This window comes from Geotrypetes seraphini, chromosome 1 (genome assembly GCF_902459505.1).
Source record: "Geotrypetes seraphini chromosome 1, aGeoSer1.1, whole genome shotgun sequence".
Lineage (NCBI taxonomy): Eukaryota > Metazoa > Chordata > Amphibia > Gymnophiona > Dermophiidae > Geotrypetes > Geotrypetes seraphini.
Genome location: NC_047084.1, coordinates 358,038,755 through 358,053,999, shown reverse-complemented (window position 1 = coordinate 358,053,999; position 15,245 = coordinate 358,038,755). Strand labels below are relative to the sequence as shown.

General features: G+C 40.7%; 1 protein-coding gene across 5 annotated transcripts in view; it reads left to right on the top strand.

Moving 5' to 3' along the window:
• WDFY3 (WD repeat and FYVE domain containing 3) overlaps nucleotides 1-15,245 on the top strand; it is a 642,313-nt gene that overhangs the window by 430,996 nt on the left and 196,072 nt on the right. For all 5 annotated transcript variants that reach the window (XM_033914678.1, XM_033914667.1, XM_033914648.1 and 2 more), the window contains 3 exons: nucleotides 4,811-4,945; nucleotides 7,014-7,193; nucleotides 10,726-10,959. In XM_033914678.1, coding sequence (XP_033770569.1) covers nucleotides 4,811-4,945; nucleotides 7,014-7,193; nucleotides 10,726-10,959 — 549 coding nt within the window. The remainder of the gene's footprint in view (nucleotides 1-4,810; nucleotides 4,946-7,013; nucleotides 7,194-10,725; nucleotides 10,960-15,245) is intronic.

Below are 15,245 nucleotides of genomic sequence, written 5' to 3'. Positions count from 1 at the left end.
TTGACTCTAGTCTCTCTAGAAACCCAGTACGGAATTGTATGCTCTGAAGATTAACTTTCAGAAATTACACCTTTGTTTGTGCTGAATGGTTCATTTACCTTTATCTGTATATCGTGAGCATTATTTGAAGGCTTAGAAAAAAAACAGACAATGCAGTTGCTCAAATTTGCAATTTTGGGGAGCAGTTTTCAAACAGCTGGGATGGTTACAGCATAGGCGGACATTTTTAGCACTCTTGTTCTTCATGCCTTCTTTTTTTATGTAAGTAGCCAAGCAGCATAAGAGAGCACATGCACATGACTTTTTTTTTTAGATGCAGGCATATTGTTTTCTGTTCTCTCTCCAATTTAAATGTATGCCTGGGAAAGACCACCTTCAGTTTGGCTAGGGAAGCTTACTCCCACTTTTAGCACGGCTAAGGAGGGCACATTTCAGATAAGGCAATCTAGCTACATTTAAATTGTTTTAACATGTCAAGATTGAGTTGAAAATAGAGTCAAACTGAATTTCATTTTCAGATTCAGCATTGAAATTGACCTAAAATCTATAGTTTATAGTTTTATTAAAATTAGATATGATCGCCTATTCCTAGGTTTCTGGGCGAATTACAGAAATAAAAATTATACAATGTTAAAATACATAAACATATTATTGGGGATTAATTGACGTACTGGAACACTGGGGTAGGCGGGGAGGAACAACAAATGCTAAAAGAAAAGAACATTTTCAGCTAGAACCGAAACTCTCTGCCCCTACACCCATGATCATATTCTGCTGGCCATCCAGCCTCAACCCCTCTGTCCTCCCACCACCCAAAGGTCCTCCCCGGGCTTACCTTTACATTAAATGGCCTAGTGGTTTAGTGGCTTCTGGACAATAGTGATCCCCAGTCATTCTTGCCCCACAGATTCTTCAGTTGAAATGGCTGCCAAGACTGCTGTGGGAGATTCCAGTGACCATTATAGGACTGGAAGCTGCAGAAACAGGAGTAACTGAAAATTGCTCCTGCTTATGCTGCTTCTAAAACTAAAATGATCTCTGGGACCTCCCTTGGCAGCCATTTTGCTGAGGAATCTGCGGAGGCAAGAGCAACTGGGGATCACTCTTACCCAGAAGAAGCCTTTTGACCACTGGGCCATTTAAAGCAAATATAAGCCTGAGGGAGGGCTTTGGATGGTGGAAGGACGGAGGAGTTGGGGTTGGGTAGGTGGCCAGCTGGCTGGCCTTTTTCCCAGGTTGGGGTATTTAACAGCAGTGGCTGGCCTGGGAGGACTAGCAAGGCATCGTTTTTGGTTTCAGTTCCAGCTGAAACCAAGAGGTGAATTAATTTTGTGGATTTGGTTTTGGCTGGAATCAAAACCACCATGTTCGGTCAGCCTCTAGTTGAAAGTGACTTCAGTTCTAAGAGCGTGTTCATTTGGCAAAAAGCCGATTGCTGTGTTGGTAAGGATATATGATCAAAAACTGGATTTCAAAGTTTGGAAACAGTGATAGAAAAACACACAGTATATTTGTTCTTGCTGCTTACATATGTATTAAAAGCTCACTTTCTGAATAGTTTCATTCAGAAAACCAGCTGTTGCTGTACTTTAGAGAAATAATTTTGGGGAAAAAAAGCCACAGAGGTGCCTGTGTGCCCTTTTGACAACAATTCTCAAGCTAGGTTCCACAAGCTCTTTTCAGGGTTTCCCCAAGATAGGAAGTTGTCAGCATTCTTCAGCTGCTGACACCAGCATTCTCACATGTTCTTAATTTAGCAACATGGACTGAGGATATGCGGCATTGCCTGCATCCACAGCTGAAGTATGCTACCAACTTCCTCACTGCTCAGGTAGCCCAGGCATGAACCTCTTTGGCTAAACTAAAGCAAAGGTAGGCTCCTCCAAAGCAGCATGAGGTGGGAGGAGGGGGAAGATACTGCACTGAGGGTATACTAGGGAGATTCTGAGAAAGAAAGGGAGATGATGAATCGAGGGTTGGGTGGTGGGAGGGAAGGAAGAGAAAGGGAGAGACTGGATCCAAGGGGAGAAGGAGGGGGGAGAGAGATCTAAGATGCTGGACTAAGGAGGAGGGCAGAGGAGAAGGCAAATGGAAAGGGGGGGCTGAAGGGGAAGAGAACCTGGATGGTACTCTGTGGGGGTGGGATGGGAGGGAGATTCTGTGTTCAAAACAATATTTTAGGGGTTCCACTTTAGTAAAAAGTTTGGGAATCCATGCTGTATAAAATAGGCTCTGGCAATGACCCTAGTATTGCCCCAAATTTACACCTGTTCTAAAGAAAATGTTAATATGTGCATATATGTATTTTATAAAATAACACATATTTCATCACAATGCTGTCTGTATTTTACACAGACTGTGCTCCCTGGAATGCCTTTGTGTAGATCATATTAAGTGTATACTTGTACTGTCTGGCATTCTGGTTTAGGATGGCCTGGAAAGGGCTTTGACAGCAACTTCAGTAGCTGAAATTCTATGGTTTGTGTCCCCAGAAATACCAAAGAGAGACCATGACCAAATATTTTATATCAATATTCATTGTTGATTTAATCATGAGTTGATAATGAGTCTGACTGCTGGACAGACTGATTGACTATTCAGGTCTTTATCTGCCGTCATTTACTATGTTACTGTGTATTATCTTTGCATTAACTGAATTGCCGATAGTGCAGATGCACTTAACATCATCTATTGGGGATGCCGTTAGGTGCTTCACGTTATCCACTGCTTTAACAATTAATGTGCAATAAGTTAAAGTGCAAGGTGCATTCTACACTATGCAGTTAATATGGGAATTAGTGAATTCTGAGTGTCAGGGCATTGTATTGTTAGTATATGTGCACTGATGTTATGCACTAATTCCTATGTTAACTGCACAACGTACTGTGCTAAAAAGTCCTTAATCACCAAATCAATACTATTTTCTGTTTGGCAGTTATCAAGATATTTTTCGTCTTATGAGCTATGTTCAATAATTTATCTACCTCGGTAGGAAAGAAAAGAGTTTTCAAAACATTTTTTGTTTTATTTTTTAATATAGTCCCCTGATAGCTCCATACACTTCATCCACTTTATCTGCAATGACTTTAACCCCTTTGAAAAGAATTCTTCTGTTTGACCTTCAAAGTAGGACGTCGCAGCTTCCTGGATGTCTTCATCACTTGAAAACCACTGTCCATGGAGAGATTTCTTCAAAACTTGGAACAGGAAATAATTTGAGGGACTGTAGGGTAGATGGTTCAGCTGCTGAAACACACATTCTTGGATGGCAGCCTATGATTGTTGTGACACATGCACCGGTGCATTGTTGTGAAGAAGCATCACGCCTGCTATGTGTTTTCCTTGCTTTTTTCCTTGATTGACTCACACAGAGTGATCATTGTGTTGGCTTACTCCTCCCCGGTTATGGTTGTCTTGTGTGGCATGAACTTCAGAAGCAATAGTCCTTCATCATTCCAGAAGACAGTTGCCATGACTTTGCCTGCAGATTTTTTCTGTCTTGGGAGTGGGGGATGACTTGTACTTCCACTGCATTGACTCCATTTTGGACTCAGGATCTCTGTGATAGACCCAAGTCACAGAGCATCTCCAAGTTCTCCTGACAGCACTGGAATCTCGTGGCTTTCTGACATGGTGTCAGCATTCTTAAAACCCATCTTGCACTAATCTTGGAGTTGACCGACTTTTCATGAATTATTTTCCAAACTGTACCTGCCGAAATGCCCATTTCTTCAGCTATTCAGGAAACCTTAATTTGTCTGTCAAACAGAATTAAATCCTTGACTTTCTTGCACATTTTTGTGGAAAATGCTTCCACAGAACATTCAGTGTGATGGTCATCTCCTTTGGATTCTCTACCCCACTTAAACTGCTTGCTCCAAAATTTTACTTTGTAGGATGATGGTGCAGACTCACCATAACTGTAGTCATGTGTTCATGGATCTCCATTGGCCTTTTGCCTTCGTTTGTGAGAAATTTTATTACTGAATAGTGCTCCAAATCTAACAGTTTCTTTCTTGATTCACACGAGGATTCTCCTGACATCCTGTCTCTTGTAATGTTGGACTTGCACTGAGCTCAAGTGTTCATGAGTAACCTTGAGACATGTCACAACATGCACAAACTTGTTTCAACATGCTTGCTACTTTCTTTCATACTCAGGTAGATAAATTATTGAACGTTCCTCATATGTAGAGGTTCTGGTCTAAAGTATACCAGGAGGCATGAATGCTCCTAGTGCAAATTTATTTTTTTACTTATGACCGTTTCTGAAGTAATAAAAATGCCCCTTTTCACTTCTCTGTCTTTCTCAGTGTAAGAGTGGCATGAGACATGCCCTACTTTGATAGATTCATAAAGTGGCTTGTTTGACAAAAGCATTCATTCTCAGTCATCCTCTCCCCTATGTTTGTCTGATAGGTGTAAATTGCATACTATCTAAAGGCATTTTTAAAAGAAAACACTGCTGATTTTTTTGGCTTGATAGTCCTTCTTTATTTTTTTCCAGATCAGCCTGAGCCAAAGCTGATTATATGCTAAATTATGCTAATTTATACTGATTATATGCTAATTTATGCACATTCTTAAATAATCTAGTTGTGTACATTTACATTAGCAAGTGTCCAGTGCAATCTCTGTTGCTTATTCTAATATTTTATAGATGTTTAAGCACCTACACTACATGTCTTTATAAAATGGTGCCTAAGTAGCACTTGCTTGCTTCTTAAACTGGGTGCTTCCTTACAAAATTACTCTCAAAATATCTAAGTATAAGAAAAGAAATGAAATGTAATGTGTGTTTGTATTGTAGTTTGACTTGGACTCCATCTGGACCTTCATCTTTGGCGTTCCAGCCTCCAGTGGTACAGTGGTGTCATCCATTCACAGTGTTTGTACAGAAGCTGCTTTTTTATTGCTGGGTATGCTCAGGAGCATGCTGAATTCCGTAAGTATAAAATCATTTGGGTAGGGGACAGATCCAGGCATGCCGAACAGTGAAAGAAAGTAATTGACTAAAATGGGCCCACTGTATAAAATGGATGCCACCTGGGTCTTTGATTTCTTGGCACTGTGCACAGCTATAGTGCAGCAACAAATTTATCCAAATTAAAGCAACAAGATTGGGCTACCTTGTGGAGTACATTTCTGCTAAATTGCTATAGCTTTTGCTTTCTATTATTTGTTACTGCCTTACATTACTTTGGTGTTGCAACAAGACTATAAACAAGAGCTATCTCTCAATGGTGTGTGGTGCTGTGAGGGAAACCTACCTTTGACTTCTGCTCTCTTGATAGATTGATTTTGCTGGGGGAGGGACATGCTCTCTGAGCTGTTAATGATATCTGTTGGGGTAAACCCTGTAATTGTAAAACAGTGATACCTAGGAATCATTCTTGAAGGAACTTGTGTACTGCATTCAATAAGGAGCTGTGGTACCTTGGCTTTTGGCTAAAGATGTCTATTGTTACAGCTAGATTAAACCAGGAAGTCCTATAAATAAATTGTGAATGAAAGCTCATGGCTCCAGAAACTAGCTTCAATTCTGACTGAGCTGAAAGCCCAAAGGAGCAGGGAGAAATTGCTTTACAAAAAAACGGTTGTAAACACACATAGCCCTCATCTCACTAGTTGATAATTGTAGACCTGCAGGCACTGCATAAAAGTAATTTATTTGGGGAGATGTTTTAAATAAAATGAAAACAAGAAAAACAAGATAAAAATATCCGGTTGGATAGAAGGAGACGGAGCTCATGCTCTAAACTGAAGCAAATTAAAACAGATAAAAGGCAAAAAGAGCCTAAAGCTATATGTTAAATAAAATACTTCATTAGGTGATCCCCCAAAGTCCTTGGACTTGTTCTGATCACGCTGTTTCCTCTATTCTCCTTTATATGTTGTCTCCCTGGTGGGTGCCATGGCCTTCATGCTCCTCTACTCTGGTGCTATCTTGAGAGATACGGTATCTTCTCCTTCAGATCAGTAGGAACTTAATTCAGGTGCAGCACTACAAGTATACTCAACAGTTAAAACATAATGAACATTCTTTTGGTCTCTAAAAGTGAGGTGTATAACTCCTGTTTAGAGTTATGGAATAGGAATTTACGTGTTCTCCTCCCCAGGCAAGTAAGTGCAAAAAGAATGATCAAAATGATTCAAAAGCACTTTCTTTGACTTAGAGCTAAAAGTGGGATATATGTACCTAGCAAATGGGTATCTTTCCATCACAGCAATGAGTCCTCAAGTTGCAAATCTGGGATGCATCTGGGTATTAAGTCTATAATCCTGAGTTTAATCTCCTTTTCCTCTTTCCCCAAGTGGTGAACAGTCTGTTATTTCTGCCTTAGTACAGCAGCTCATCTGTTGCTAGATCTTTTTCTGCATGCAAAGCCCTTTTAGAGTTCACTGAAGTTTGAGGAGGAGACTCATCTTGCCCAGTGACTAATAGTCTGGCTTCCATTACATTGGGTTGAAAGGAGCAAGGACTCTGGAATGTTCATTTTTTTGTGAACATAGAGGGCGTGTTTCTGAGGTGTTAGCTACTCATATAATTCATTGCTAAAGAGTTAAAATATGCTGCATCTTTGTCAACTGTCATTCCTGAAGCTAGATCTGTGCACAAATATTGGGCTTCAGTTCCTTCTGAGGGGTTTTCAAAATGCATACAAAATTGAGGAACCAGTTCAAAGTATTGTATTGAAAATGTATCTCTAGCCCACTTTTATCCAAGGCTGAGAATGTAATAACATAAACAAGAATACATGGTACATCTATATCCAGGTATCTGGTCTTAATTCACCAATAAAAGGGAAATAAGGTATCCTTGTTGGTCAGTTTGACTGTTTTTGGAGAATAAAGTCCAAGTAGAGCTCCATAATGTTGCTGTATGGATAGTTTGGTTCACTGAACTGTTTGTTTGTGAGGGGGGTGGTGTTTTGGTACTTTTAATATATAATCTAAGGCAGTATTTATTGTTTACTGTTACTTTTTTTTTTCTTTTCCCACTTTGCACACAGCCATGGCAGTCGGAAGAAGAAGGCTCATGGCTTCGAGAGTATCCAGTCACTCTGATGCAGTTTTTTCGTTACTTGTACCATAATGTTCCAGACTTGGCACCAATGTGGATTAACCCAGAGTTCCTGTGTGCTCTAGCAGCAACGGTGTTTCCTTTCAATATTCGACCTTACTCAGAGATGGTAAATATTTATGTTTGTGGTCTAAAGTGGGAGGAAATAAACTGCTTAATAATTTTTTTGTTTCTTTCATAGAAACATGATGGCAGATAAAAGCCAAATGGCCCATCTAGTCTGCCCATCCACAGTAACAATTATCTCTTCCTCTCTCTAAATTTCAAGTTTTCAAGTTTTATTTAAAATTTGATATACCGCTTTAAAAAAAAAATATTGTCTAAGCGGTGTTCAAAGTCATAGCTATTAAAAAGCTTCCTATAAAGACATGCTTTCGCTCTATAACTCGGGATTCTTTCACTGTTCCAATAAAGGCAGCTCTAAACTAACTTTTTCCCCACCCTTTTGTGCTGTCCTTAATTGTGTTCTTTTCTTTTCTGATAATATTGTATTTCACCTTCTGTCCTGTGTTTTCTATTCGTCTGTCGGTCTCGTCCATGTCTTGGCTTTTGTTAATTATTTTAATTTTGTTCCCCTCATTTTTAACTGTACTGTATATCGCCTAGAATGTTGATAGGCGATTAATCAAATTTTTAATAAACCTTGAAATCTTGAAGACATTAGACTTAAATGACATATAGGATACAGATGGATTAGGGGAGAAATACAATTTATGATAGGAAAGAAATCCATATAAGGTCTACACAGGGGGGAAATACTCTTCCTTCCAATTGGGATCTCGTGTTTACTTGTCATAGGCGTCTTTAAAGAGGAAGGTCTTTAGGTTAGTTTTGAATCTGTCTATTGCAGTTTCTTCTCGAAGGTGAGAGGGCAGGGAGTTTCATACTGTAGGTGCTGTAACGGAGAAGATATCCCACGCCTTTCATTTTGTATTGAATTCCATCTCACCCAATATATATTTAACAAGTGAATACTTTTGTATATTTTGATAATGTCAACTTAAAAAAGATAAGTAATTGGCCACAGTAAATGTCAAACCTCATATTATCTTCTATTTCAGTAGTTCTCAAATCAGTCCTCAGGGCACACCGTCAGTCGGGTTTTCAGGATAACCACAATGAATATGCAATTCTATCTCATGCATATTCATTGTAGATATCCTGAAAACCCAGTTGGATGGGTATACTTCAAGGTCTAGGTTGAGAAGCCTCCCCTATATATTGCCCTCCACCAACTATATATATAGGGGAGGCCGAGATATATATGGGGGAGACCTCCCCCATATATATATCAGCCTCCATACATATAGTTGGTGGAGGGCAATATATAGGGGAGGGGAGGCTTTTATATATATATATATATATATATTTATATTTATTTATTTGGTGGCCAATATATCAGCCATATATATATATATATATATATATATATATATATATATATATATATATATATATATATTGTGAACCTGCCAGTGCCGGGTTTTCCAGATGACCACCAACCAGGGCTCAGTAAAGACCGATTTAGACGTGCCTTCAAAGGAAATTGAAGATCCTGCTTGTTCTTATCAATATAAAACAAAACAAATGTCAGGACCAATAAAGGTTTTCAAAAGTATTTGAGTCCAACTTTATTCCTGCGATAGCGAACAGCTATAGTGCAGTCTTTGCATTCAAACACAAACATAAAAACTGGGCTTACAAGAACTACAGCCCACACCTTTCTTGCAGGTAAGTTCAAAAAAAAAAATGGCTCTATTGTAGCCTTGCCCTGATAGTTTCACAGTCCATAAAGGGCAACCTAAGGCTACCAAAATTACCCAGTGTTTACACTGGTTCTTCACAATGGGTTTGTTTAAACACAGTTAGCAATTGTTGCCTAGGCCTGGGTTTTAGCCGGCCTTCCCCAGCCAACTTAACAACTAGCTGGTGGGGGAGGGGAGTAGCTGAATCCACTAATTTAAAGATTGCCAAAAAATTGGCCCCACAATCCCACCCTGAGGATCTTCTGTGGATTCTTCCCCACTACTACCCCTTTCTCCCGGGCAGCCACAAAGTCCCATCCAAACAGAGAGAAAACACAAAAGTCCAAATGTTCAAACAAGAAAAACACTTTCTTCACTGTCACCAGCAATAAGACACACCTGCAGCTGTGAACCTAGCACTGCTCACACTGCCTGCCCTTGCCTTGTGCTTCCAGACAGCAAAAAAAAAAACCAGATTCAGCAGCCACCAAAAACCACAAAGAAATCAAACTTAGCTTTGGTCCATGAAGTTTTCTTCTGGTTCCAGGGAAGTGTCCATGAGTTCTAGGGTATCCTGGCTGGCTGGCTGGTTGGTCTCAGGGACAGAGGTAACATCTGCCATCTCAACATCCTGAATCTGAGAGGGTTCAGGAGCCCAGTCCCTTGAGCCTCCTTCCTGGGCTGCCCCAGGACAGACTGACTTGTTTCTCCTTAGTTCAGCCTCTAAGTTCCTGAGCTGGCTATGCCCTAACCTGAAAGGGGGAGGGACAATCTGTTGCTTCTGCTGGGCTTTCTGATTAGCCCTAATTGGGTCCAGCAGTTGTGTCTTAGCTGTGCTGTGTGCCTGCCTCTTAGGCTGTTCTTTCTTTAAAGGCACCTCCTGCTGCACCAGGCTATTCCCGCTCTCATCTTCCCCTCCCCAGGGTCCTGTAACCTTGTGGTTCAATGGAAACTCAGGTCTTATCTGCTTGTCTGTATTCAGCCTGTCACTCTGGTTAGCCTTTATTAAGGTAAGTTTAGGGTTAGGCGCAGCCTTCCCTAGCACAAGCCGGGCTCTAGGGCTAGGGTTGTGACAATATATAAGAGGCCAATATATATCAATCAGCTTTTATATATATATATAGGGGAGGCTGATACATATCGAGGAGGCTGATTTTATATATATATATATATATATATATATATATAAAATCAGCCTGTGGGGCCAGCATCAAGCACTGTGGGGCCAGCATCAAGCACATCACTTTCACATCCACCACTCATATAAAAGGCAATTTTATACTATGGTGCTCTCTCTCTCTCTCTCTCTATATATATATATATCAATATATATATGGGAGGCTGATATATATATATGTATATATCAGCCTCCCATATATATATATATATAGAGAGAGAGAGAGGGAGGCTGATTTTATATATATATATATATAGAGAGAGAGAGAGAGGGAGGCTGATTTTATATATATATATATATATATATATATATATATATATATATATATATATATAAAATCAGCCTCCCTCTCTCTCTCTCTCTATATATATATATATGGGAGGCTGATATATACATATATATATATCAGCCTCCCATATATATATTGATATATAGAGAGAGAGAGAGAGAGAGAGAGAGAGCACCATAGTATAAAATTGCCTTTTATATGAGTGGTGGATGTGAAAGTGATGTGCTTGATGCTGGCCCCACAGTGAACACACAACACATCAACGGTGATGATACAAAGACCTGCAATGGGCAAGTTACCCTTAGAAATAAATGTCTCATTTAGCAGTTTGACTGCCTTACCAAAAATGGTTTGCCATATGAATGCTGGGCATAAGAGTTAGCACATACACCTGAGCTGAAAGTTCTTGTTATGCTTTTTTTTTTTTTAGGTGACTGACCTCGATGATGAAGTTGGATCTCCTGCAGAAGAATTCAAAGCATTTGCAGCAGACACAGGGATGAACAGAAGCCAGTCAGAGTACTGTAATGTTGGCTCTAAGACATATCTGACCAATCATCCTGCTAAAAAATATGTGTTTGACTTCATGCGAGTCCTCATTATTGACAACCTCTGCCTTATGCCTGCCAGTAAGCAAACTCCTCTTATCGACCTCCTACTAGAGGTAAGATCTGACAGACTGTTGGTGTCCTATCATCTAGTACAGAAAAGCTTTCTTAAGTGTTTGAGTGTATGCTGGGTTTATAGTAGCAATTCACATTAACTTTTATCCAGTCATGATAAGTTGTGACTTGATTACTATGACTCACCAGGTAACCGAGTACCAGCATGTTATTGCTCCCTGTGGTTTAGTCAGTGAGATGTCTCACAGTTTGACAAATAGCCAGGGCTGACCTTCTGCAGTATTCGGAAAGAATCAAAAACATTAAAGGTACAGAAGATTCTCCCCAAGCTGAAAAAAAAAATGTTGGTACTGGGTAAGGTTATAATAGAGCACAGGGCCTGAGAGAATCACTCCTTCCCTCCCCACAGACATTCCTGCCAATAGCAGACTCCATTTTGCATTCTCAATTAACACTTGTAGCTAACTGGGGCCTGTTTTTCATGCTTTCACTGCCACCCTACATTTGAACTGGTCCCAGAAGTGGCTGTAAAGTTGACAATTAGGTTTTCATAATACCCTCTTAGGTCTGGATTATCGAACCGGCGCCGATATTCTAGGTGCTCATGTTTCCATTAAATGTTGGCCCAGAAAACCTTGACCTACATTTCCAGTCACTGTCTTTCACATCAGCACTATTCCAAAACTGGCACTGATGCGTGATTGACACATGATTGGCAGCCGCTTTTAAGGCACCCACTGATATAGGTGCCACTTCAAGAATCTGAGCCTTAGTGTGTAAGCACAAGCAATAAACTTGTGTTGATAGTCAGCAGGCCCAGGACTCTGCATTACTCCTCCCTTCACTTTCTTACAAATGACTGTTCTGAATATGTATAATATGTACTTCCCCTACAAATCATGTTGATCTCAGTTACAGTGAGATTGTGCTGTGCTGGGCACTCACTCCGTCACCACTATAAAAACAAACCATTCTTTTCTATTGAAATAATAACAAGCAAGTGCTGACAAACACTGGTGCACATTTAACTGACTGGTTGGATAACTCTTATCTCTCATGGCTCTGTTGGCACCCCCTCCCCCCCCCCCCCGAATCTCTGACACCCCTCATCTTCGACATCTCTAAGCCCATCCCGACGCTCCCCACCCCCCGTATCTTTTTGAAGAAAGTCCGGCTGGAGGAATGCCTACTCCCTTCAGCTGGCAGGCCCGCCTCTTCAAAATGGTGGGCCTTCCCTTCCCATTGCATCCTGGAATGAACCAGGGAAGGGCCTAAGGCCCTGATTGGCTCAGATGCCTAATAGAGAATGGCATGGGGACAAATTTTTTCCCATTCCTCAGGAACTCAATTTTCCTGTCCCATCCCCTTCCCATTCCTGTAAGCTCTGCCTTGCCTTAACCGCACAAGCCTCAAACACATATGATTTTAAAGTGTTTGAGGCTTATGCAGATGAGGGTGGAGCTTGCAGGAATGGAACAGAGACAGGAAAATAATTTGTGGTGATGGGATGGTAAAATGTGTTCCCACGGGAATGGGAAAAAATTGTTCCTATTTCATTCGCTAATGCCTAAGGCCCTCCCATAGGAAGGGCCTTAGGCACCTGGGCCAATCAGGGCCTTAGGCTTCCTTTACGGTGTGGTGTCCTTTATTTCTTCTTGCTTCCTCCCTTTACCCTCCCTTCACTTCTTTTCAAAGTCAGAACTTCCAAGATAAGTATGACTATTTGAAATTTTTTCTTCTGAAGGATATGGTATAATATTCAGACACTGAGCTGTTTGTTTTTTAATTACATTTTGGAAGGATATGTCAGTTTGATTGTAATATAGGGGAGCGTCTTTTTAAGAACTGTGATAGTGATTTTTTTTTCCCCTGGTACAAAATCAAGTTATGTTGACATTTGTACTGAAGTCTCTTTCTTTTTCCTGTTATCTGTGTATGTATATATGTCTACAACCACAAAAAACAGGGAAGAATGGAGGGAAGTGTAATCCAAATATATCACTCCAAGACAAAAGCACCACACAAGCTAAGAAAGCTAGTTCATCACTTAAGCGAAAGAAAAGCCTCAGACAAACGGAGAGGTGTACCCACACTCTTCCACCCAAGCATCATAGGCAAAAAATCTTTTGCACAAGTTTAAAGTTAGCAGGTGGGAGCAAAAAAATAGCCGAGAATGATTAAGCAAATATATTATTTAATCACTTTCTGATAAATTCTGATAAATTTCCCTGTTATCCTCTTAATTTATAGTCAATTATCCCAATTAAGAGAAATGCATTTCTACCATTTAAGTACTTGCATTAATAAAGAAATATGAAAAGGGGGACAGATTTTTTATATCATTCTTTATATGTAAGCATTTACTTTTAAACAGGTCTCAAGATGTGGAAAATTCTTTCACACCACTTTTAACTGGGGCTACACAAACACATTTTTATTTATTTATTCATTCTGTTTTCTATACTGTTCTCCCAGGAGAGCTCAGAATGGTTTACATGAATTTGTTCAGGTACTCAAGCATTTTTCCCTTTCTGTCCCAGTGGCTCACAATCTGTCTAATATATCTGGGGCACTGGGGGACCAAGTGATTTGCCAAGGAAGAGTGTGGTGCAGTGGTTAAAGCTACAGCCTCACCACCCTGGGGTTGTGGGTTCAAACCCACGCTGTTCCTTGTGACCCTGGGCAAGTCACTTAATCCCCCCATTGCCCCAGGTACATTAGATAGATTGTATATCCACCAGGACAGACATGAAAAATACTACTCGATAGGGTCCAGAGAAGAGCGACTAAAATGGTTAAGGGGCTAGAGGAGTTGCCATACAGTGAGAGATTGGAGAAACTGGGCCTCTTCTCCTTTGAAAAGAGGAGACTGAGAGGGGACATGATCAAAACATTCAAAATACTGAAGGGAATAGACTTAGCAGATAAATACAGATTGATCACCCTCTCCGAGGTAGGGAGAACGAGAAGACACTCTCTAAAGTTGAAAGGGGATAGATTCCATATAAACATAAGGAAGTTCTTCTTCACCCAGAGAGTGGTAGAAAACTGGAATGCTCTTCCAGAGTCTGTTATAGGGGAAAACACCCTCCAGGGATTGAAGACAAAGTTAGACCTGCTAAACTGGAACGTAAGCAGGTGAGGCTGGACTCATTTATAGTACTTGTCTTTGACCCGGGGGCCGCCGCATGAGCGGACTGTTGGGCATGATGGACCACTGGTCTGACCCAGCAGCGGCAATTCTTATGTTGAGTACCTATAAACCATTCTGAGCGCTCCTGGGAGAATAGTATAGAAAATTGAATAAATAAATGAAATAAACAAGCAGCAGTGTGAGTCTGAACCCACAACTTCAGGGTGCTGGGGCTGTAGCTATGATCCTTGTGTCATCCTCGAATGTAGTGTGGGAGAAGATAGCATGGAAAGCATTGGCTGACAGAGATGGCAGACATGGTTAACAAAGCATGACAAATATGGTGTGGTGAGACACAGCATGGTCAGCATAGTATTTTGGAGGCAATTCTCAATTGGTTGTCTAAAGCTGGGTGCCAGAATGATGCATTCTAAGTGTGAATTGTATAACAGCAATTACAGGCGCAACTGCCGTTTTAGAAAACTAGCATAAGTCTGCGTTTATTCAGTCAACTTAAGACATGAGCACTTGGCTGGTGTAAATGTTCACGCCTTACTGTAGGCAGTTAGACACGTAATGCTAATAGTCTATAAGCTGCGTTCATAACTGTCTTGCTCGCCCATGCCTGCCCCAGGTCCTCCATGGAGTTACATGCTCTAGAACAGTGGTTCCCAACCCTGTCCTGGAGGACCACCAGGCCAATCGTGTTTTCAGGCTAGCCCTAATGAATATGCATGAGAGAGATTTGCATATAATGGAAGAGACAGGCATGCAAATCTGCTTCATGCATATTCATTAGGATTATCCTGAAAACCCGATTGGCCTGGTGGTCCTCCAGGACAGGGTTGGGAACCACTGCTCTAGAACAAGGCTGCCCAATTCCAGTCCTCGAGATCTACTGGCAGGCCAGGTTTTCAGGATATCCACAATGAATATGCATGAGAGAGATTTGCCTGCACTGCCTTCTTGGGATGCAAATCTCTCTCAGGCATGTTCATTCTGGATATCCTGAAAACCTGGCCTGCCAGTAGATCTTGAGGACCGACTTGGGCAGCCCTGCACTAGAATTTAAGCATGCCTCTTAGAGAATACCAACTAAGAGCAGTTAGTACCAATTACATCTAATTAATCTATTAAGTCATGCATGCAGTTGCCCTGATTTTATAACTTGTGCATGCAACTTTGTGCGCTAGT